Source organism: Chiroxiphia lanceolata, chromosome 1 (assembly GCF_009829145.1).
Source record: "Chiroxiphia lanceolata isolate bChiLan1 chromosome 1, bChiLan1.pri, whole genome shotgun sequence".
In the NCBI taxonomy this organism is placed as follows: Eukaryota; Metazoa; Chordata; class Aves; order Passeriformes; family Pipridae; genus Chiroxiphia; species Chiroxiphia lanceolata.
In genome coordinates, this window is record NC_045637.1 from 108756370 (window position 1) to 108781587 (window position 25218).

General features: G+C 42.7%; 1 protein-coding gene across 2 annotated transcripts in view; it reads right to left on the reverse strand.

Annotated features, from left to right (window-relative positions):
• BMPER (BMP binding endothelial regulator) overlaps positions 1-22525 on the reverse strand; it is a 147009-nt gene extending 124484 nt beyond the window's left edge. The window contains exons 1-2 of one of the 2 annotated variants that reach the window (XM_032700506.1): positions 22373-22525; positions 21453-21538 (exon numbers count right to left, since the gene is read on the reverse strand). In XM_032700506.1, the coding sequence (XP_032556397.1) occupies positions 21453-21538; positions 22373-22487 (201 nt within the window). In that variant the 5' untranslated portion in view covers positions 22488-22525. Of the gene's footprint in view, positions 1-21452; positions 21541-22372 lie in introns of those variants that run through there. The other variant, XM_032700516.1, reaches the window with a different exon arrangement.
• Between the last annotated feature and the right edge of the window lie 2693 nt (positions 22526-25218).

Sequence of the window (25218 nt, forward strand, 5' to 3'; positions counted from 1 at the left end):
AGCTGGGCTGGACCCACATCAGGGGGTTCAGTGGGCAGCTACCACTTGGACTCTCTCTTCCAAAAGAAGAAATTATTGTTGCAGATGGTAGTGAGAGTGACGATAAGTATAATGCAGCTCTGTATTTCTTTTTGTTCCCTGATTCCCAGGGGACTGCTGAAGCAAATGCCTCATGCAGCCCACCTTCCTAGGCAATTTCTCATTCTGTCTTCTCTGAGTACCATCTGCCCTCAGGTACATCCTGACATGGTTGCTTCTTGTTGGCAATGCACGATGAGATCAAAAAATCTGGTTTCTGGCTGGCAACGCAAGTTAGGATGACCTCAACATACATATTTTAAACAGGAGTTTAAAGTAAAAGTAAAAAGTAAAAGCCTCCTGTTTGCCCCACATTGCTTAAATCAGCAAAATTCTCTGCCAGTGATGAGTTTGGTACCATTGAGCCAACCCAGGGGGTAGCCAAATTTGGGTCTTACTCTTCTTTCCTTATCACCAGCAAAGCTGATGGTTTAGCAGGTTTTCTGGGACAGATGATTTTGGAGTTCATGTCCTGGTGTCAAGGACTGTTTTGCATTAAGTAGTCATTCCACATGAAGAATATTGGTGGCCCACAGTACAGAGACAAGAACTGAAGGGTCCTTCCTGTCTGGAGGGTGTCTTAAGCAGTAGGCTACATATTCACATTTCCTTTCTCTATCCCAGTAGACCTTGAACTACTTGCTGTTCAGTAGCCTGGCTTTAGCAGAAAGGGGCTTGTTCTTGCTCCCAAAAGTCAGCGGTCCTCACAGCAAGGATGCTTCTGAGGAAAGCAGGAGCTGAATCATTGACTTGCCTCTGGATGTGAAGGGCACTAAACCTGGATCACTATCTCAAAAGTCAGTTGTCACAGCGTGGTGCTAAAAAGGGGGCAGGAGGTGCCACATTCACCACCCTGCACCTCTTTCTTTTTTTTTTTTTTTTTTGAGAAAAGAGGAAGGTCAGCTCTGTCCCTTGGAGGAGAAGCTGCATCCTCCTGCCTTAAAGAACAGTTCCGTGTATGCCAGATAAATACAGTCAATCTTTTCCAGCACAAGAAGAGCTGCTAAGCACTTAAATGGGATGGGATTTTCAAAGCTGCTGTTCCCCTCTCTAGCTTGTATTATAGGCAAGTCCCATACAGCTCCAAAAGTGGCTGTTTCAGATGTTATCCCAGAATGCCTAAGTCCCTGCCATCAGAGTAGGGCTGCTTTTCCAGGGTGTGAGGTATAGTATCACTTAGGGCTGCGGCCCTCACCACTTCTTTTGGGGCTTTTTGCTGAAAAAATATAGTAAAGTCACAGTTGCAACATATTGCTGCCCTGACATGGCAAAATCCCTCTTGTACTAAGAAGAGATGAATGTAGCTCCAGGGAAGTGCATCCACATACCTCTTCCTGCTTCCAATACTGGATTTAATCCTAAAATACTTTTTAAAAAAATCCAGATGTTTTATCTCAATGCTGCAACTTGTCGAAAACAAGGCCAGCAGATGTGGAGCAAAGGGTTAATGTACCATGCTGATCCATCATAGGACCGAAGCAGATAAAGCAGAGCTGGTAAATCATTGTTTAGTCTATTGCAGTCAGGCATTATCCAGTGCAGATCTCCTGGGCCCACTGGGTGTAAAAGTATAAATATAAAACAAAGAGCAATTGTCATCGGAGGGATTTTTTTTCCTTCATCCACTTTATCCAGTTGCCCAAAACATCGCTCTTAATGTCCACTATCCATCTGGTTTTTTCAATTTTGCTGCCTCCTTCCCTCCCATTTCACAAGAGTGAAGTGGAGGCCGAGAGCAAATAGGACTTAAGCAACAAATCCTTTCCTTCCAATTATGTCCCCTCCTACTCCCAGTAATCATAACATTTCATTACTTGTCCCAGTCAGACATTTAGAAAGTCACTAAGTAGCTGCATGCAGGAGACCTGTATTAGCAAACCTCCATCTGTGTTGTCAACAGTGTCTCGGAATCTGTTGACAGCTCTCAGATACTTTGATTTTTTGCTGTTCTTAAGAGAAAACTTCTTGGACGGCAACAATCAGAAGCCAACAGCTATGGGAGGGTAGGGGATTTTTTTTCCTTTTGTTTAAAGGACATGCACTCTGGCACCAAGAAGTGAGGAAGAGACACATGGCTCATAAATACATAAACCCTTTGCTAAGTCAGAAAACTGGGAGTCAGTCAAATCCATAATCGGATCCCAAGATTCATAATAAATAACTTTTAATTATAGTCCTGCACAATAGTTATTTTAAACAGATGGTTTATAGATTCACATCTGGGATTATTTTTTTTTTAATTTAGTGCTCAGGCACACATACAGAAAGGGAGAGAACCTCAGCTAAGGTTTTTATTAGTGTTGGAAAAATATGTATTTTTTTAAAAGAGGTCAGGCTGATCCAGAACAATGCTGCCGCAGCTGACGCAACTCCCCAGTCAGCGCTCGGCTAGGCAAATGGTTCACACTGGAATCCCAGACTCCCTTGGAAATGAAAATCTAGGGAAGTGCTGCAGGATCACCCCAGACCCTCTCCTGTGCTCACCAAGTCCAACTGCTGGAGAATTTGTGCCTTAATTTCTTGGGGAAAGATCAGAAAGTTTTGTTGGACGCCCATGTTTCTCCTCTCTCCCACGCTTCCCCAGTGAGAACCAAAGGTCTCCTTAACTTGGCATGTAAAGGTGATGTCAAATTCTCACGCAGGAGAGATACACTAACCAGACCTGATACCAGTGTTACTGTTTCATGTTACCTTTACTACAACCTCCTCTCAACGCAATTTGTTCACCTTCTACATACACCTCGTATTTTTACCTTCCATCAAAGAACTCCACACAAAATAGCCCATTCTGGTGACAAAGTATATCAAACTAACAGCCTTAAACTCATGTGGTACAGTTAAATAAAATGCCAACATGAAAAGGAAAAAAAAATACTAAAAAGGAGTCTGAATATTTGGCAGAGGTCTTGGAGAAGGATGTGTGCCAAACCACAGCTTGGAAGCCACAGCCAACTTTCTACAGGGTTCCCCACTGGGCTCCTGCCGTCTCACAGCAGCCACCAGAAGGATAGCTCTTTTCAACCTGGATTTAACTTCAAGAGGAAAAAAAAACAGGAGTCTGCTTCATGTCTTCTGGGCTGTACCAAAGAGTGCCTCCATCAATGGTATCTGAGCCCACTGTTGTGAGGTCACAGCTGGCTGCTGAAGACATTACAGATGTAGGTTCTGAGGGGGTTAGATGTCCATGGTGATGGTCTGTTTTTTCCTTTTTTTTTTCTTTTTATGTATTGAAAATGCTTTTAGGAGGCTTGTACCACATTTCTGATATCCTGAGGTTATTAACTATTTATACTGAGCAGGAAAAATGTTGCTTAAACTTTCATCTAATAAAAAAAAAATGCTGTGGAGAGAAAAATAATAAAGGCAGGAGAGACAGATTAGGTAGAAATACAAACTGCCATTAACGGCTAACCCTGGAGACATTCATTTTTCACCATTATTCATCACAGTCCCACTAGTAATTCTGATAGGACTCCTCAACAAGTAGTTCAGTGTCCTTAAGTTTCTGCCAGAATGTGGGATCATCTGTGAAAACAATAACAATTTTCAAACAATGGCAAAAGTCACCCCTGGGGAATTTGGGAAGCAGCTTTCAAATATGCACATATGACCTTAGGAGAAGAAAAAGCCGTTTAAAATTAATGAAACAAGTGCACTCAATTCACATAGGCAACCTCTCCACTGCAAGGCAAAGGGCAGGCTCAAACACAGGCTCACACCATGTGCCATGATCCACATGTTCTTAGACCATGTGCTGGGCTCTCTGCCAGGTGTTGCACATGGCCAGAGCATTCTCTCAAGTACACACAGAGCCACACTCAGTCCACACAGGCCACAGGAGCAAAAGTTTGGGTCAGCACTGGCTACAAGCTCTGTCCCGCAGCAAAGCTTGGGAGCACCATGCTCCCAAGCCTGTGCCTGCACCTAAGTTTATGTGCAAACAGCCCCAATGCTGGGCCAACTTGAACTCAAGAACAGGTTCAAACACGTGTGTAACTCATGGTCTAGACAAATCCTGAGGCTCTTTCTGAAAATAGTACCCTTGCTTCTTTGGCACTCCTGCCTGGAACTCGCTGTCTTGGGTCCGATTTACAAACCTCCCTTTAATTGGCAGAGTTGAAGCAAGCAAGCAATCCCTGCTAAAACTGTGGGACTGCTGCCTTCCATGAGCACTTCTCCGCCTGAACAAGAGTCACACAGTTTGGCTTCAGGGAGGAGACACCACTCCCCAAGGAGAGATGTTTGCAGACACTTCGAACCACTGTCAAGGGAGACGAGGATAAGGTCTCGTTTCCCTTGTTCCCCTCCAATTATCTCTTGGGTTTTTTAACTTGCAAAAACATATTTTGTGGGTACAATATTTCCCTATGAAACAATGTCTGTTCTCTGCAAAATGATACAGCTCTCTCCATTTACCCTCATGAACCTACAAACACCAAGCCATATGCTTCACTGACAAAGGTCCTGTTATTTTAAGCATGTCTTCAATTGCAATGGGACAGCTCACAGGAGTGAAGCCAAACATATGCTTCAAGTATCTTCAGCATTAGGACCCTGCCCGTGGCACAACACAACCGTGATTTGAGCATGAATTGTATTAGATGCAAATGACAGTATTTCAGTGGGAACAGAATATGCCGGTTCAGTTCACAGAGCCTCTCTTTCTTTTTTAGAGCAGAGCACTCAGTAGCCTCTGATTTGCCCCCTCATTCCTGTAATCTGTTTAGCTTATCTGGCCTCTCAGGGTGAGCAGGGAGGAGGCTGCAGCTTTCCCTGTGATGGTGCTCAGCCAGCATCAACCATCCCCCTTCATAATTCGAGCTTTCCCCACTCCCTAGGAAAGTTGATTAAAACAAAGGCCCTGCTGAAAGATGACACCGAATTTCACTGCAAATGGGCATTCTGCACTGCTGTGAGGAAGACATAAGTATGTGCAAGTCATTCAGGACACATCACTCACAACCCCTTATAGACTGAATAGATTTTTTTTTTCACTGTGCTTAATGATGTTCACCAGCACAAGGAAAGTGACCCCGGTGGCCTACTGCAATCCTGACACTCCTCGACAGCAGCCAGCTACACTGTATATGGTGAAAAGAAAGCACTGTCTCTTCCTCTTACATTTGTTTGCATTAATGCTAAGGCTGAAGCTGGGATCAGGGTCCCATTACATCAGACATTGTATGAGCACATCCCTGCTCCAGTGAGTTTATGGACAAAGTAGCCATAGCTAGGCAAAATTACTGTAACTGAAGATTAAGTCAGTGAGAAAGCCAGAGCAGGATCCAGACCGCATAGCTCTCAGTCTCCCTGCCTCCACCTCAACCTCCAAGTGCCACTTCGGATTAGAGTTCTTTAGCTAGACAGTTGTAGGCAAAACTCTTTACCTGTCAAAAGAATAGCATGACAGTCTTCTAGCAATAAGAGACAGGGTCTTCACAGGTTCCCAGCAGTTTGTACTGTAGTCAAAAAAATACCTATAGTAATCCAGGAGCCAGGTTTCAGGGAAGGTGTACGCGCTGGGGTTCTAGCGGAAGACCACACCTTCGCATTTAATGAGATGCACGCATTTAAATTTTGCATCTTTTTACCCTAAGCAAATTTTAGTCTCAAAAATTGTTGAAGATGGCACTGATGAATTATCAAGCTGATTTCATAGAGGGTAAAGCAGATTATGCCAAAGGTTTAAAATACATTATTAAATCATTTGAATTCAACAAATTTTACATTAAGCCATGGTATCACGTTCTGGCTCATCTCAAAAATTGATCCATTCCCATCAAAAGAGTGCCCTAACAATACTCTGCATTTGTTTCTTAACTAATGCCATCCTAGTCCTATAGATGGTGTTATTTATTTTCCAGAAGACGTTGTCAATGAGAGAAAAACAAAACCATTAAAACAGTAAAATCAAAGTCCCTCAGGTCAGAATTCCTATTTTTGTATGAGACAACTATATTTTTTATCACAGGCTGAATACTAACCAATAGTATTTTTTCTTCTAATGATGTGAATTAAAACTTCATTTGACATTTCTTTAAGAAAGACGCATTGACTGGTTTTTTTTATAAACACCATTTCACTGTATTTTGATAGGCTAAATCTACAAATATATTATACAAACAATAGTTACCTGTCATTACATCTTTATTGCCTTCTCTGTCTGAAGTCTGCTTACTCAATCTTTACACTGGAGATTTAGGCAGTGGCAAATGCTCTAGTTTTGGGCTTGTTCTGAAAACTTTGAACAAAGCAGCCCTTGAGGCTATCTACTTCTTAAAGAGTTTAAAAAGCCCAATGGGCCTCCTAACTTACTCCGCAACAAGTCATATCCCATGAAGAAACTCGCTTCTGTACAACACAAAAACAGGGTTAGATTAAAGAAAAGGAAAAAAAAAATCAGGGTCCCCTGCTGCTCTGTCTGGCCAGAATCATGTCTTTTACTGCCCATATCCTCTAAAGAAACGATGCTCTCATGATATATTACCCTAATACATCACCAAGTGACAGTTTTCTCATGATACTGTATCCTCAAAGATGTGATGCATGCCAGAAGCAGCAACAGGAGATCGCGGCTGGGGGAGGAAAAGGAGAGGGGTTTTTATTTTCTTTCAAATTTTTAATCTACATAATGGGGTTTTTTAATGTTATTTTGAGAGGAAAATCCCTGTCAATCCTACCTTCATAATCCAGAGGACTCCTAGAAGTTTTACAGTAATAGCACAGCTTTTAAACTGGAAAGCACCAAAAAAAAACATTTGCTTTGTTTAATTGAAGCAAGTTTTGAAATGGGACCAAAACGCTTGAGGAACAACAACCAAATAAAAATAGTAGCCCAAATGAAAGCAACGAGAGTCTGTTTTCTATTATAAAATTATTTAGGCGAAAGGCCTCCAGATACTGCTGTTTTAATGAACTTGCAAGAAAATTGAGCACTGACCCCACATTTGTTTTCTTTCGTGATCTTGCCTGTGCTACACAGTGGTATTAGAAAAAAACAAGGTTATTCACAGCAGTCTGCAGAAAGAAGGGACAGTCCCCAGCTTCTCAGCTGCTACAGAGAAAGAAGAGTGGGAAGATACAAGGTAAAAGAGCATTTCAGGCAGGACTCCTTGGAGGATGCAAAAGCTTTCAGGGTCTTTTAATGCTGCCATCAACTCACAAGGGCTCACTCATTTTTGCTGCAACTGCTGCTCGCTAGCTAAAATATCATAGGGGCAGCAGTAATCCTATGTCATGGGCAGCTCAGGGCAGCTGTCATCCCCAAGTGGCCTTCATCTAGCTGGTGCCAGCAAGGGAAGGTCTCAGGAGAATTTAGTCAGAAAAACTTACGCCACCATGATGTTTAATTTGACACATCTCATTTCTATGTGTTCCTACTTCATATCTACTCAAACTTCTGATGAATGCTAAGTTTCCATCAGATGCAAAGAAGAAAGGTGGAATAAGCTTTCCTCTGTTGTGACCCATCACATTGCCAAATTAAGTTAGATTGTGACTTTCAGAACTTCAGCCAACTGTAGCTTCTAGGAGAAAAGGCGTATTTTGACTTGTGAACTAAGCAAAAGCAATATGGAAGTTATTGAGAGAAAATTAAAAGCCAAAACTGTCAAAGTCACTTTTACAGTCCTCGAGATGACTTTGACCATATTTTGTGGCCTGGCCATCACTGCTTTTGGGTGAGATGTATCAGCCCTCAATCACAGCAGTGATCACTTAGCCACATAACAATACCATTGCAGTCAATGAAACCACCCATGAGAGCTCAGACACATGCACAATGCCCTATGCTCCGAGTAGACTCTGTTAATTAAACAGTTATTTTTAAATGTTGTTCTGGAAAGAAGTTTGCTGTCCAAAATAAGAAACTAATCTTTCACAATCACTTTCTTCTTGAAAAATCCAGTGGTTAAAACACGTTTTTGCATAATCATAGCCCTGCAGGGACTAGTTCTCACTTCTGAAAAGCAAATCCCCTTCTTTCTGTTTTGCACATGTACAAACAAACAGATTCTGGTATGTCCAAATCTTGCAATCTCAACTATAATAATACACTGAATAGAAGCCATACAAGCATTTTTTTCCTCAGCCTGTGTTCCCTTCACTCCTTCCTTTCCCCTGCCCCACTTGCACTGCGGGAAGCAAAAAAAATACCTGTTTCTGACAAGTAAATGGAGCTGACATTAGAGTGAAGCTCTAAGGTGAATGGGGTATGCACAAGCCATTTGTCATCTTGACAAAGTGAGTTTTGGTCACCAGTGGGACACTTGAAAGACATCTGAACAGTTGGCCTTGACCACCAGCATTTCTTACAGCTTATAAAGGGACCCATGGGACCTAGAACATAACCTGCTTTTGGAAGTGACTCCTGCAGTGGTACCTCTTGATAGATGTAAAGGCAGTGTGATATATCAGGTGCCATTAAGATCTTTACTGCAGGTTCTATTTACATAAGTATGGAGTGCAGATAGCATCTTGTTAACTCAATTAATGAGACTCAAATGTCAGGAAAGGGATTATGTCTGGCTCAAAGTCCACAGAGCTCTCAAGGCAGCCAGAGATGATTTCATTGTGTGAGACAGCACTGGTTCTCTTTGAGCAAGAACTCAGGCAGCAATGCTACTACTTGGACAGCCAGGGGAGGCAGAAAAATGGTCTGAAATCTAAAGGGTTCACACCTCTAGCACAAGAAGGGCTCTTTATGATGAGAGACTCAAGTGCCATGTAAAACTGAGAACCTGGGGCTGAACTGAAGAAAACTAAAAAGTATCCACTTGAGGTCTCAGAAACTTAATTTTTCATTAACTGTACCTTCTTCTGCAATTAGAGAAAGTCCTCTTTGCCAAGTCACAGCCCAGTCTGAGTTGGAAGAGGAAAAACATTTCATCCAGCCTGTCCACACTGCTGCATTTTACATGGGCAATCGAAACGCATTTCTCCACCCCAGAGAAGAGTGGGAAATTTCCTGACCAAGATGAGATCACTAATCTCTGCATCACTGACTCTCAATACACTGGACAATAAACTTCTTTTCTCCCACAGACTCCAACTACTAAGCTCTATGATATAAAAGCAGATGCTCCTGTCACCCAGGTCAGAGCAGTGAATCCTGAATGGCACAGCATGAGGTGCTTGGCCCCAAAACAGAGAGGGGCGTTTAGGGTAAGGCCTTATCCTCAGCAACTGCTGTCAGCTCTCTGCCTGGTGTGTTGGCTGTAAGAAATTCCTATTCAAAGTTGTATTCCTAGTGGAGGAGACAAGACAGTTAGCATGGGCTGCTTGGGCCAGAAGCCGAACTTCAGCACCACTCATTGGTTAACTTAAATCCTTTGATGGGAACAGTTCCTTATGGCCACAGTCACAAGTTGTCTACAAACACGCAGTAGTCATATTAAGGTTCCAGAAGATACTTAAAATCCTTCTACGGTGCTAGTTCCAGAGTCATGCACAGCTTTCCTGAAGTGACATCACATCCATATCCTCTCCCACCAGTAGTTTTTGTGCTGCTTTGTATGTAAGAGCCAATGCCCATCGAACTGGCTGGAGCTGCCTACTCATCTCTCCAGATGGCTGCCTTCCACTGAAACTCTCTTTTGTTGTAGGTGATTTGTTTTCTTTTTCCCCTTTTTGGCTCCCACCTTTGTGTACTTCCATACGCGAACTGTTTCAATAACTCCAGAAAACCTGATATCAAAGATACTCATTTTATACTAAATGATTATATAAAGTTTTAGGCGGAAAATATGTACCCTTCATGTAACAAGAAGTACATTAAACAATTCAAATTTGTTACTATCATGGCCTCAAGTTCTAGATATTTTGTAAATTTCCACTTCAGACTGATTTTTGGGTCAAATGATTTTTGCTTGAGGATTGAAAAACTCTCCAAGTTAAACTCAACATATACAGACATTTTTCCAGAAGCCATACTAATTGCATTCTTTTTCAGTTTCCACCGCATTTTCATGTTAAACAACCTCCAGTTCACTACCAGTGCACTCTGCTGCATCTTAAATGTCCACATCAATTTTCTTCACAAATTCTTTGTGTCTATAGATCATAGGCAGACTATGCCTCAACCATGCATCTGTTAAAAAAGTTTCTTACACTACCACACTGTCAACATTTTAAGGTATAATCATTTTAATTTTCCAGCATTTTTTATCCACTGAATTTACAAACAACCCATCTACCAATCCTTGGTTTACAGGCTAAAGGGCTTTGCATTCTGCCCACCAAAATAATTTTATTCATTTATTTGAACCAAAAGGACTTTCTGGATCGAATCACCAGTCCACCTAACCCAGTTAACTCTCCCAGCTCTTCCCAGAACTGAGTGTTTGGTAAAGGGGTAAAGTGCTAAATATGAAAATTATCAGCTGTGCACTGTCATGCACAGAAAAAAAAATATTCTCTGTCACAAGCAAATGATCAACAACCTTCCTGTTGAGCCTTCGGCTCTTATCAGTATTTTAGGTCCCACAGGCAGCCCTTTAGCTAATAACCTTGTCTCAAACCCAGCCACCCTGCCCAGCTCCTTCCCGCCCCAATGATTTCTAAGTGGCACAACATCAAGATGTTTCACTAACTGCCACAATCAGATCATAACTACTACACCCATTTATGTGCTCTTCTGTCTCTCCCAAGCCACACCTCAACTGTACATCACCATTCAGATAGAAAAAAGGACAAGGAGACAACCTCAGGACAAACAAGGTCTGTTCTTCTTCAGCCACCAATAAATTCTAAGACAAACCAGAAAAACAGATGCAAATGTACATCAACTGTACATCACCATTCAGATAGAAAAAAGGACGAGGAGACAACCTCAGGACAAACAAGGTCTGTTCTTCTTCAGCCACCAATAAATTCTAAGACAAACCAGAAAAACAGATGCAAATGTACATCAACTGTACATCACCATTCAGATAGAAAAAAGGACGAGGAGACAACCTCAGGACAAACAAGGTCTGTTCTTCTTCAGCCACCAATAAATTCTAAGACAAACCAGAAAAACAGATGCAAATGTACGACACTAGCTGGCCACTAGAATACATTTTGATGGTCCCAAACCTTGGGGAAGCTCTATTTCCTATTGAAGCCACTTAATATAATAGAATATAAATGTGTCAGGAACAGTTTAAAAAAAAAAAAAAAAAAAAAAAAAGAAAAAATTAAAAAAAAAAAACACCAAGAAAACTCAATACAAAACACACAGGTTTTAGCCTATGAGCTGTCAGAAATCTGATTCTCCCAGCCAGGGCTCTCCAACATATCAGCTTGCATCCCCCTGGGTAAGGAGGAGCGCAGGGTGCTGCTTCCATGCCTCAAGCAAGATCTTTAGCTAGGAAAGAGAAGATGAGCCACACCATGGCCATCTAGAGAAAGGGGCAGCAGACCCTCTAACACTGAAGCCTTGTGCACAGGTTTACTTAAAACAGGGACTCAGAAAAACTGGGGCCTCAGTTTGTCAGGGAAGACATCAGATCTCTGGCACCATTTCTTTAAACAGCATTTTATCCCCTTGCCATCCTTAGTGCCCACAAGAACAAATATATCTCGACTCTAATGCTCTTTCACAGTACTGCCTTTTGCCATAGCACTTCACAACACACATGTACAATGTTCCCCTCTCTGAAAAATCTAATATACAATACAGAGAAGGAAAACTACAGCCAGGAGTTTGATGTGTAGAATGGATAACAGAACAAGTAAAAAGGATGCAAATCATAGAAAATGCATGAAGACATGTAATTTTCTCAGTGAGGTGGTGGTACACAGTCCTGGGAAAATGAAAAAAAAAAAGCAGGAGAGATGAAATTTAGGTCTTGGTACACAAGGTCAGCTTCTGGGGATGATAACGGATGAGATCCACACTGTACTTGGACCTGGAGCTCAGCACTTGATTCAGCTGGATGCAAAATGCTGCACAGAGCTCAATCAGACAAACAGTCAGACTAGGAATTTTTTAGCTGCAGCTTAATGCATAAGATGAAGAGGCCAAGAGGCCTCAGAGGAAGTAATTATAGCAGTTATGAGGTACAATATAAGCAAGTACCAGTATGATAGTCATTTTAATAGTAGTAATACAGGTAAAAGCTTTTATGTAGTATTGGTGGGGTTTTTTCACAATGGCCTTTTATTTGACCATAAGCTCAATAAAAAAAGGTTGCATTTTCATTTGATTTTTTGGTTGTTGCTTAATATTTTTCTTCCCTCAATATTTTCTATTAAAACATGATGGGGAAATAAAACCAGATATTTGGTGGGGGAAAAATATCTATTTTTATATAGCAGCACAAAGCAGAACAGCAGAAGTACTGACACTGTGAGCCATTCACTTACAGGACCATAATTCTTAACAGAACCATTAACAACTCAATGGAAGAAACTTGAAAGCTAATAAAAACTACATACAGGTAACTGTATGCTTTTAAAATGCCATTTTGATATTGGACCAGTTCTTTAATAATGTTTTTCTTATTGGCAATAAAAAAAGCGTCTTAACTTAGACTGATCCATTTTGCACTTATTGTAGACACATTCCAAAGACATTTGCAAGTTATATTACATTTTTCCATTTAGTTTATGGCATTTTTGTGCCCTTCATACTTTTCCACATATTATTTATACATTTAAAATATATTCTTTTGTATTTGAGTTACCTGATCCTTTAATTACACCAAAGAGAATCTCATTTTCATACTTGATGGATTGGATCTTCATTACAGTGACATATCACCAGCTCTCTTCCAGGAGGGTTTTGCCAAGACCCATAATCAGTTCAGCACTGTGTGCATATGTGTATATGCTCAATGCAGCTGACTATGTTAGAAATGTGCAAGTAGTGAACTCTTCACTATCCCACATGGTCTGAGAACAACACGAAATAGCTTCTTCTAGCCTGCAGATTCCCCAAAAGGCTTCACCATAAGCTATTACACATGACTGTGTTCCACATCTCCAAACTGAATGGCACGATAAAGCAGAGAGAACTGAAGGCCAACATACCTGTGCAGGGATGTGCCACACACTGAGGCAGCTCTGGGGTATGAAACAAAGTGCAGAAGGTGGACTTCAAAATGTCCACGGATGGCACAGACACAACACACAGCTATACAATCCATGCTCCTTCCTCAGAGGAGAAAGTTAAATTAGAGGACTGGGTAATCACCAAACATATGAAATTCAACACGGAAAAGTACCTGATTCTGCATCTGGAATGGGGCAACTCTGGATGTACTTAGAGACTGGAGTATGAGGTGCTGGAAAGCAGCACTGTGGAAAGGGACCTGGAGGTTCTGGTCGATGGCAAGTTAAATATGAGTCAGCAGTGCCCTGACAGCCAGGAGGGCCAACCATGTCCTGGTGGGCATCAAGCAAAGCATCTCCAGCTGGTCGAGGGAGGGGATTGTCCCACTCTGCTCTACACTGGTGCGGCCTCACTTTGAATATTGTGCACCGTTTTGGGCACCACAATATAAGAAAGATATTAAACTACTAGATAGTATCCACAGGAGAGCAACAAAGATGGTGAAGGGCCTTGAGGGGAAGCCATATGAGGAGCAGCTGAGGTCACTTGGTCTGTTCAGCCTGGAGAAGAGGAGACTGAGGGGAGACCTTATCACAGTCTACAACTTCCTTGTGAGGGGGAGAGGTAGATACTGATCTCTTCTCTGTGGTGACCAGTAACAGAACCCAAGGGAAAGGTCTGCAGTCGTATCAGGGGAGGTTTAGGTTAGATATTAGAAAGAGATTCTTCATCCAGAGGGTGGCTGTGCACTGGAACAGGCTTCCCAGGAAAGCAGTCACAGCACCAAGCCTGTCTGAGTTTAAAAGCATTTGGACGATATTCTCAGGCACATGGTGTGACTCCTGGGGAGTGTCCTGTGCAGGACCAGGAGATGGGTTCAATGATCCTTGGGGGTGCCTTCCAACTCTGCATATTCTGTGATTCTGTGATGTTGCACATGGTACTACTTGACCAGAGCAGCCATACCTGTATATGGGACTAAATTGACTCAAACATTACCTCAACACTGCTGTTGAAAACTTCAAGGATCAAGCCAGAGTAACCATCCTTTAGTTTGTGTTTCATTCTCAGACAGGTAAAAGTCTTGTCTCACAAGCATTTTGCATGAATGAAGAACAAGTACAGCTGAACCTACCTGAACCATCCTTCAGAAGATTCTACCAAAGCCATCACAACAGGCAATTAACCATCTCTGGGCTATTCGTTTAAGTCACTTCTCTCTTTCAAGACTTTCTTCATATATGTGTGTGTGTGTACATATACATATATATATATTTCTTTGGTCTCTATGACAAAGCACATATGGGACATCCTGCTGCAACAAACATGGAGTTACGTCTGCTTTTTGTTTCCAGGGTTTGTTTTCTGGGGTGTGTGGTGTTGGTTTTTTTCATTTAAGACATGGCATATACATCTGTAATTGGAAAAAAGAACTAATAAAACTTTCATCATATTGGAGCATGTTTGTGTTTCAGGAACCCTTCATGCACCGATCAAAACAACATTCTCTTCTGGAGTAATATGGGGGTGAAAATTACCAGTACACTACTCTATCACAGCTTTTTTTCCCTCTCTGTTTATTACTTTTGTGGGTAAAGAGAAAACTGATTGTATTATAAAGTAATAAAGACCAAGAATATTTAAATTGAAAGAAGATGCAGTCTTGGTAGACTCTGCAGTTGATGTATGTAAACTATTGAAATTAAATTAAATAAAACAGGTATGAAAGAATTGTTTGATGATTTTTTGTTGTTGTTTTTTAATATGCAGTACTCCACTAAAAGTCATCTGGGCCACATTATACCTTGATGCAACAACAATTGAATCCTCATGTACTAAAACACTACCATCTTCACTGAACATGTGTCAAACACTTGCTCTCAGGCTAGCTACGTGCTTTTAACTTGTGTAATGTGCCACAGAAATCAGCTGTACTATAGGTAAAGAACCCCAACCCATCTAGTATCTTTTTTGCTTTAGTCTGCAATGAGGACATGATTTTTAGGTTTGGGTTTGTTGGGTTTCTTTTTGGCTGGGTGCGTGTGTGCAGAGAGAAACAAATGTTGAAGTTATTTCTTCTGGTTTTTTGTTCGTTTGCATTTGGTTTCACTAATCTGTTAGTTTAAGCTAGGTAGAACACTAGGTTTTATAATGACAAATTTAACATATTTTTTTATGAGCAAAGGTCAAATGCTACATTGGGCATTTGGATTTAAAAGCGGAAATTTAAACTACACAATGATGTTTCATGCTGAATAAAACTTATGCCAATCAAAGCTCTGATTTCTAGTTTCCTGAGCCCCTGTCTCCAAACTTTTCTCAGATTTCCAACACTTGGTTACACTTTCTGGCTCACATTTATTTCCTTCTGTTCTGGATTTAGGTGATAAAAGGTTGAGACACATGATTACCACTCCTCAGGTGCAATTGGCAAGTTTGAGGCACAGGTATGAGGGAAGGGGGGAGGAGGAAAGTTGGGGTAAATGGCTCTAGTTTAGATGTGGTTTGTCAAGATCCCTATTGGCTTTTATCAGCTGGTTCTTGACACAACTCACTTTGTTCTAAAATATTTTGGAAAAAAATAATAATAAAAGACTTTCTACCCACAAAGAACATACGAAAAATAAAATTCTTGATTCTCTTTAAATTTTTTTTAAAAGCTCTTGCAGTGTCAAGGCCACTGTTAGCTGGGGCGTACTTATCTATTTCCTTGCAGTTCTCCCCTGTCCTTTTCAGCTGACATTTTTGGTACATTCATTTTGAAACTACGTATACCACCAGCCAATGGATACGTTATTCTTGGATCTCTGCTTGCTTCTGGCAAGGTGTTTAGAGTCCATGGAGATGATGACAAACGAGCATGAAATGACATGGCTCTCCACACCACCACCTGTCATCGTTGTCACTGCTGCATTCATCTCACCTTCAGAAAACTCAGCACTCAGAAGTTTAACTCAGCCTAAGTTAATTCTGTGGTCTTTTTACATTCCCATCCTATAATTATGCACAGGGTCTCATTTCACCTATTTCCGACTGTAGCATTTTTATGTCTTTTCCATGCATACGTTGGAGTATATATTTCTTGAAAGCAAATGCCATAATATCAGGTGCGAGCCTACTTCTATTTTGAATTTTAGATACCTTCCAGCCAAAGAGCTGTACCAACAAAAACTCTGCTGTATTTGATCATTTACCGTACTTGTACCAGAGTTGAACATTTTTAAATATTCCATGCCTGTTTTAAATGCTGACCCCCACATAAAAGAAATCTAATCAAAAGTTCCGCAAATATTCTGTTAATAGCATTTTGCCCCTAACATTTCAAAATTTTCAACATACAAAAGTCCAAAACTAACCCAAATTTGGTAAGTTTTCTTCTTTATGAAGTTTTCTTTCTACTAACAGAAATTTACTCATGCCTCCACTACCCTCAGCCCAAAAGTTTCACATCTGAAATAGAAAGATCTGAAACTGTCATACGTAACATGTTTGGGCTCCTCAAACTGCACAAGGTGTATGAAATGCTCCTATGGATTGAAAAACCATCATTTTTCCACAGATGTGGGAGAATAATTTTAGAAGATAACTTTTGCATTAGGTAGTGTAATCTTAAAGCATTTAATAACTGGAATCAATTTCTCAAACTGAAGCAATATGACTCCATTATGAATACCATAAAGATTATATATTTTTAACTATACTCATCATTGCCAATTCAGACAAGTCTTTTTTCAGTCAGCTTCATAAGCCCCAGTTTCACTACTTTGATTTTCAGAAGCCAGCAGAACATCAGATTTTTTTACAATTGTGCATAACATAATGCCACAATCATATGTTTTCCAACTTTTTTTTTGGCACTGTCGAGGGTCACACCATTATCTGAAGTAACAGTTTCCCTTTTTTGACAATATTTCTTCTTCACAGAGTTGGTTGACTTAGTCTTTGTTACTGCCCATTACATCCAGCATTTCCTTTCAGATGCTTTGATGTTTACCTTCATCTGATACAGAGCTTGTTGCAGCTGAGAGCATTTCCCATCCTTTCATCAGAAAAGTCTTTAGCTATAAACACAGTTGCAATGGGATGCTCAGCCACGGCGTTTCAAATGTAGGCTGTCCTACACTTATTACAAGATCTAGCTTCCAGAAAAACAATTTTCCAGTGCAACTTCTGCCTATCTGTTTCACTCTTTAGCTCTAAGTACTTTCTCCAGTGTCCATGTTTAACAGCATATAAGATGAATGTACCTTGAAAGCAGGTACTTTCAGCTGCCTTCAGCCTTCTTTGCCCTATTCCAGTATCTCAAATCCTATGGAAAGAGAGGTGGTATTTTAGCTTTCCAGAGACAGCATATCTTCTCAGAGATGCGGAACCACAGACATTCAAAGTGGAAGTGGGCAGAACACCAAAGCACACTGGCTCTAACAGCATTTTGCAGATAGCAACAGCAAGTCATAAATCATCCTTCTCAAAACCTCTCGATTAAGAGTCAGCTTTAATTTGTCTGTTGCCCATCCATGCCTCATAACAAGCTCAGGAGAGCAGACACACCAAAACCTGGCACCTGTGCCGTTGTCAGAGAGACACAAAAGAAAACTAGTATAGTTAGACTGTGGCTATATCACCCATGTCCACTTGTGAAGTGGAAGTGCATGAAATGAAAAAGGGATGGCTTTGTAGTCAAACCATTAGACTAGGAGTTAGGAGACCTGGGTTTTCATCATAGTCCTACAAGAAATTCCTTGTGAATAAACTACAACCTGTCTTTGGTGTTTTTCTCTGAAAAGAAAAAATTAAAATGACCATTCCTTGCAGGCAGCTGTAAGTAATGACCAGTTCTTTGGAGATCAAATTCATCCATGTTTATGCCAGCACTAAAGTGTTGTAATTGTAAAAGCTCACAAGGAAACTGTTCTCTTAGAGATATTAAAATTTAACATTTTTATGGGCATTATTAAGACCATTAAGTATAGACATATAAATTGCAAATTAGGAAACTCTAGACTTTACTCATAGTGGCTTGTTGAGCTGGTAGTTTTTGCATACAGAGCACTATAGTATACATGTACACACAGACACCTGCACGCCCTTAGTCTTACCTGTTTCCTTATATTAAGCACAAGCATCAGTGCTGTTTTGTGCACTCCATCACATTTCATTTTGACAAGTAGGGAAGTCCAAAGCAAGAGTTATCTTATGGTGTGTGCAGTGCCTTTTTTTTAAAAAACCATTACCTATATTTTAGAAGTGAGTGACTTACTACATACTATATATGAAATATCTGGCAAATGATCCGCAGTCTGAATTCCCATATAACCACAATTTCTCTCTCCACATGTTACAGCAGATGCTCAAGAATGAACTAATCTTGTTTGGTAGCTAAACTTGGCTGTCTCTAGAAGATCCCCACCACCATCCCTCTTGTGTTCAAGATTCAGGGGTTTGTGTTACCAATAAAACTCTAAAACATGAGCTAGAAGCTTTTATCAAAGCAGTGTCCCCAGACACCAGTCTGGGCTCTATCTGTATTGTTGCTGTTTACGCTCCTACCATGAAGATCAGTCCGCCCTGTCCTCACTAACCTTTGAGAAAAGACAAGTTTTGGTTTTCATCTTCCTACCAAGACTTCTCAGTGGTGTATAAGGAATTGATTTTGCAATTGCTCTTTGCAGTATTTGTTGCATTATTGCAACTTACTCATAACCTATGAGCTTCTAATTTTTACCACATTTTCCCCTCTTGCTTTAGCATCCCAAATAATTTAGCCTGTTAAAAGAAAGCTGGAGATCATTTTGCTTATGCTGCCTCCCTCTTTCCCTCTTGCTCAGATGCATCCCCATGCTCCACAGGACATGGTTTGCATAGTAAGTTCTGTCAAACACTTGAAGAATTAATTCCCACATTTCAGTTCTGTCTTCTCTCATTCGTGAGATGGGGAAAGTCCTGGAAGGGAATTCATGGAATCATAGAATGGTTTGGGTTGGAAGGGACCTTAAAGATCATACAGTTCCAAACCCCCACCATGGGCAGAGATGCCACCCACTAGATCAGGTTGTTCAGGACCCCATCCAACCTGGCCTCGACCACTGTTAGGGATGTGACATCCAGAGTTATTTAGATATTCCACCAGGGATGGGACATACAGAGTTATTTAGATATTCCTCTTCATCCAGAACTGTTCAGATTTCCATAACTTGTGCAGTTATTTATGGCACTTAGTAGTCATGGAAATGCATCACCACTAGGGAAGACCTGCCATAATCCAATCGGCTATTTCAGTTACTCACTTTACTGGTGTTCTTAACACAAGTGCCCTCTGTTGAATTTTCTGTTCTCTCCTAGACAACAATTGCTTCCTTCCTGTAAGAGCTAATTAAGCTTTCCTTTCAGTTGCTCACTTCTTACGATATGAACATCCATCAGGTTTGCCCTTAAAGAGTATGATCAGTCTTCCAGAGAAAGTTCCTCACTGAATCGCTATTAAACAATCAATATTTCTAGTTGGATGTAAGACAACCTGTTTCTGTCTTCCCCCAGTCACAAATCACCTTACTGTTTCTTTTGTTTCTGTTCTCCCTAGACCTCCTAAAATTGATCTTTTCCCTTGTGGCAGGCCTGAACAAAGATTTCAGCAAGGGGCTGTCCAATAAGCCAATGCTTTGCATGATGCACAGTGTTAAAGCCAGTATCTCCAGACTGGTTTCCTTCCCTCTACCAAGTCTCCCATCTTCCAACTCAAGAAACTGAGCTCACATTTATCCTTTGGCTGAAATAAAACAGAGCGTAGCCAGGGCAGGTAACTGCAGTAACTCACTAGGTATCTGTACACCTAATAAAATGTAGTGTTCTCCTGGCATAGAAGGGAGCCAAATGCCCTCAGTTGCCATTTCACTGAAGTAAGCCCTGCAAACCACAGGGATTTAGAGTTCTTATGTCCAATGCTTTTTGCAGTTCTTCATGGTCATGCACTAAAAGAGTGCTCATTGATTTAATAAAGCCAAGGTCTAGAGAGATCTATAAATACAAGTATTTTACCCTCATGCATTATTGCCCTGATGCCCAAGACTGAACTTCTGCTCCTTCACAGATAAATTGCTTCCTCGCTGGTTAACACCAGCTTCCATTTGCAAAAGTGGTGGCAGACATATTTTGGAGAGTGACCCATGATAAAACACAGCTTTGTCTATTTTTTTTGTTTTCCCTTTGATTTCTTTACTTGCCACATCCCACACTCTCCTTTTTCCCATCCCCCCCTACTCAGAAGAATCAATAATGTACTTCACTTATTCTTTATCAACATTACCTAAAAAGTTATCAGTGAGTCTCACTTGAAATCAGTGAACTCAGCACAGAGACATACATCAACTTCAGGGGGCTCAAAATGATCTTGGTCCCACAGTTGCCAAAATTGCCTTCTAAAAGGCAGTCTGAAACAATTCTTTACGTCTTTTATAGACTTATAAGAACATTAATACCAATAATATAAGAGGGGGAGAGGGTGTGTTGATATTTCAATCCTAAAGTAGAACACATTCTGTACATTCAGCTACTTTGTAAATTCCAAAATGTAAAACATAGAGCTTTCTAGTTATACTTTTCTTTGCATTCAACAGCAAATTAAGGTTTATGGTTTTCTTTTAAATATATCATAGGAAGTTTTATTTAGAACAACTGTTTTACAATTACTTCTAGTGTTTGGCTTGTCCAATTGAACTGCTCCCAAAAATGTTTAACTCTGAAGCAGAATGACAAGGAAACAGAATGTTTCTCCCCAAAACGTGTACTAGCTAGCAACATTATTAACCACTGCATTCCCAGCACAGCAGGCAACATCATCCTTGGAACAAAGCGCTCTGATGAAAGCATCACTTGTGCTTTCACTGTCGTCTTATTACAGCACGTCCAGTCACATTGAAGCCTTTACCTTGCAGCCTCATGGAGCTCCTCACCTACTGGTATGTGACACTGAACACATGGGAGCTTGAAGTAGCAGTGTCCAAACCTTACCTTTCATTCTCTTTGCTAAGCTACAAGCAAAGTCTTCTGTGTGCACCACTGACTCTGGTTGAAAACAGTTCTCCCCCCAAATTCACATAGTAAACACGGTTTCACAATGTCATATTAAAGTCATGTACAACTTCGTACCCGAGTTTTAAAGTCTTAGAAAGGACTGCCAGATCATGGATTAGGTTACTTTCCATTAGCTCAGCTCTGAGATAACCTTGTGTTACACAAAGGCAACAGAGGCACCCAAGATTTGATTATGTGAAACATTCTCCACTGTGTGCAGTTACATTTAGTACAGGTCTGAATGTTCTTACTAGCTGAAAGCCAAACTTACCAGGCAAACACACATTATACAAGGGTTGTCTGTGATAAATGGGATCTGTAGAATTTCCCCTTCATTTTCACATTTTGCAACAGATCCTGAAATAGAAATAAAAATTTTAAAATACTAACGTATTTCAATTTCCCCTGACGGTTTTGGAAACTGTCCTCCTTACACTCACATTTGAGCTCTGCTCCATTCCTAGCCTTTGATTTTAAATCCTGCCTTAATTTGCCCAATTTAAGCAAGCAAGGACGTTCAGTGTTTCAGTAGGATTCCAAAGAGAATGGGGAAATGACTGGCCTTTCAATGCTGCACAAACCTAGACTTTCTTTGTGCCCCAGTTATAGCAAAGAAGGACGCTTTTTCTCCTCTCAGATGACGTGTTGAGAATAACGAGTACTCCATGCAAAGCAGAATACATCTATAACGATAGATCCAGAGCTCACTGAAACCAGCAGAAAGCTGTCCATTACACTCCAAGAACTGGAGCACAGCACAACCCTAAACCAAGCATCCTTTTAACACGTGACAGCCAATTGGCAAATGAGTCAAAATTAGCAAGCTGACTGTCAGACGGAATCAAATTAGAAAACCCCTTTTTGGCCCTAGTGCTGATTAGCCGGTATTCTGTCATGTTGGAATCACTTCTCAGAGTCTAATGGCTCCTCGGTTGCCCTAGAATTTGATTCAGCGTTTCCCTCCATGCCCCAGATACCGGGAAACGTAGCCCTCGAGGGGAAGCAGGGAAAAACCGGGGAGAGAAAGGAAACATGAAAATGTAGAGGGCAGGGGGCACGGTTACTGTGCTCACCTGCCCCAACCCACGCGGTTACACCTCCGGCCGCCCTTCCCGCGCACTGCCAGGCAGCCCCCGCTCCCGACGGCGAGCGCCGGCGGCAGGTGGGCCCCGCGCCCCCGCGCCCCTGTACCTGTGAGCAGGGAGGAGGCCGGCGCCCCGGGGAGGCACAGGACGCCCAGGAGGAGGGCGGCGGCGATCGGGGCGAGGCGCGGGGCCGCAGGCCAGCCCCCGCCGAGCCGCGGCATCGTCCCGGGGGTGCCGCTGCCCGCCCGCCGGCTGAGGGGCAGCGTCCGGGACGCGCCGTCGGGCGGCGGAGCCCGCCCACCCGCGGCACGCCCGCCCCAGCACCGACCCCCGGCGCCGGGCAGCGGCTGGGGGGTGAAGAGCAGCACGGGAGACCGCGGCCCGCCGGCGAGTCCCACCCAACGGCGGCCCCGGGGGAGGGGACTGTGGGTGCGGGGAAAGCGGCTGTCAGCGCCTGCCCCTCGGCCCCGCACCCCCTCTTTCCATCACCCCCCTCTCCTGCCCGCATCCCTTCTTATACCTTCCTCTCCCCATAGTCCCTCCTCCGGCACCCCCCGGCCCCCATGCCTCCCTCCCCCCCGGCGCACACACGCACAGACAGGCTGCCAGCCCCAGACCCCGTTTCCCTGCCGGGAGATGCCCGGCCACTCCCTCCCCGGCCCCGCCGAGCACCGCCTGGCCCGGCAGCGGCGTCGGGGGGCTGCGCCCGCGGCCGCTCGGCGGGAGGGGCGGGGGAACGGGAGAGGATCGAGGAGAAGAGGAGGAAAGGAGAAGAGGAGGAAAAGGTAAACGAGGACTAGCTGGGGAGGAAACGTGGATCCTCGGACGGGGCCAGGGCGGTGCAAACCCCGGTACCTGGGCAGAATGCGGCGGCGCCGGCTGCCTCCGGCGGGCTTGTCCTCAGCTCCGTAGCCCGACTCGTGTCAGTGCCCTTCCGTGCCTGCGGGCGGGTTTCGCCGGCCGCCAGCGAGCGGGGAGAGGGAAAGAGAGAAGGAAGGACGGGAGGGAGCGAGGGGTCGGAGGCTGTCCGCCGAGAACTTCTCGGCGGGGCTCCGCTCCCCGGCTGCCCGCCCGGCCGGGGCCACCGAGCTCCCTTCGCCTCCACGCCGCCCCCGCTGCTGTCCCCTCTCTCGCGGCAGCCGCAGCACCAACTCCTGCAGCCGGAGCCGGACTCTCCCCGGGGCCGCTGCCCCCCGAGAAGGGCTTCCCTTGGCCCTCCCCGCCCGGCTCCGGGGCTGCCGCTCCCCCTCGGGGCGCCTGGGGCTCGGCGAGGTTGGGGCTCAGCCCGCCCGAGGGCCTCGGGAGCAGCAGGGGCGCAGCTGCCGGGGCCGCGCTCTTCGTCCCTGAGCCTGGCCCGCCGTGCGGGGCCCTCGGTCCGTCGCTCCCCGATGGGCTGTAGCCTTGGCAGCTACTCCTTAACACTTGCCATTTTGCAGGTCCACGCTTTGCTAGCTCGGGTGTAAACAGGGGCAGTGTTAGCGACTGACATCACCGACACCCAGCTTTTGCACTCACAAATAGACGCAAGGTCGGGACGGGATGACACTTGTGGGTTGTGGCAGGACGTTTTTCTGTGACAGATCTTCCCGAACCTGTTTTACAAATCGATTTCCCTCAAACTGTGATGTTTCACTTGGGGAAGTGAACACTGAAATAAACTAATCTGACAACAAACTGAAAAATGTTTCCAGGTTTCTACGCGTTCTTATTTTATTTCTTCTGGGGGTGCATGTGAGCTGCCGTTTCAAAAATGCTTATAGTAATGGCAAATAAGGTGCATGACAGGCTGATACATACAGGACTACTTCAAATACATTTTATTTCCCAGGAAGATGCAAGACAAATAGATTTACATGAACATTTTAAGAATAAAACCCAAAAGCCAAGACCTCTGAAAGCTTACATCTTTGTTCTAAAAAACTTGTACACTTCATTTCCAACTCAACTTGTCACCTACCTTTAGGTAGGGCACAGAAGTCCTAAAATAGCTGAAATTGCATCTATGGGAGGGACTACAGAGAACTGATACCAACCGACCTGTAGACATCACTAGCAAAATCCCTCTCTCTGAGAAAAGAAAACCTGCTTTATTCCTCCGATCTCAGTCTGTACAAGTTGAAGCTGCATAGGCACATAGGATAATTTAGATGCCATTAAAAGGATTTTATATTCCATAAAAATACAAGTCAGGTACAAAACTTGCTCCATACTGTGTAGAATACATAACAAACTCAGGATATAAATGTAACCTAGATTTTTTTTTTTCCTGGGAGATGTCATCTTCACATTTCCATACATTTTAAACAGACATGAGCCCATAGAGGTACATATTATGCACTACTCCAGAACAGATTTTTGCATGTCCAAGTATTTTTTCCATTGGAAAGATGTACTGAATCTTCTGGCAAGCTGACTTCTCTATCTGTAATCAGTGGTTACTCTTTTTTAATTCCAGTGCAGCCGTAGCCCTTCTAAAGCAACAGATGTAGGAAAAATAAATCTGCCCTAATAATTTCTTAAGTGACAACTACCACAGGAGAGTACTTATATCATTTTGTGCATCGAATCTTCTCTTTGTTCTGGTCTAAAATTCATTAAATATTAACATCACCCGGTGTGAGAAACACACAAATCACAATGAGGGCAGCAAATAACAATCCAGGCATTCAAATAACATCAGGGAACTTGTTAAAATAGTCCAAAAAATGCAAGAAGTATAGATCTCCTTTACAAAATGAAGACAAGAGGCGACAGCAACTGGGCTTCATGCTCAATCCCTGCCATAACTCATTCAGTTAAGACAAATACTTAATGAAATCATACCTAAGTCAGGGCAGTTACAAAGCGATATGCACAGATTTGTTACATGATTTTCCTTTTCTCATAGAGAAAAAACAGTGTGATCATCACTGAAGCACCTTCAACACACTGATTAGACCTAAAACTTACCTC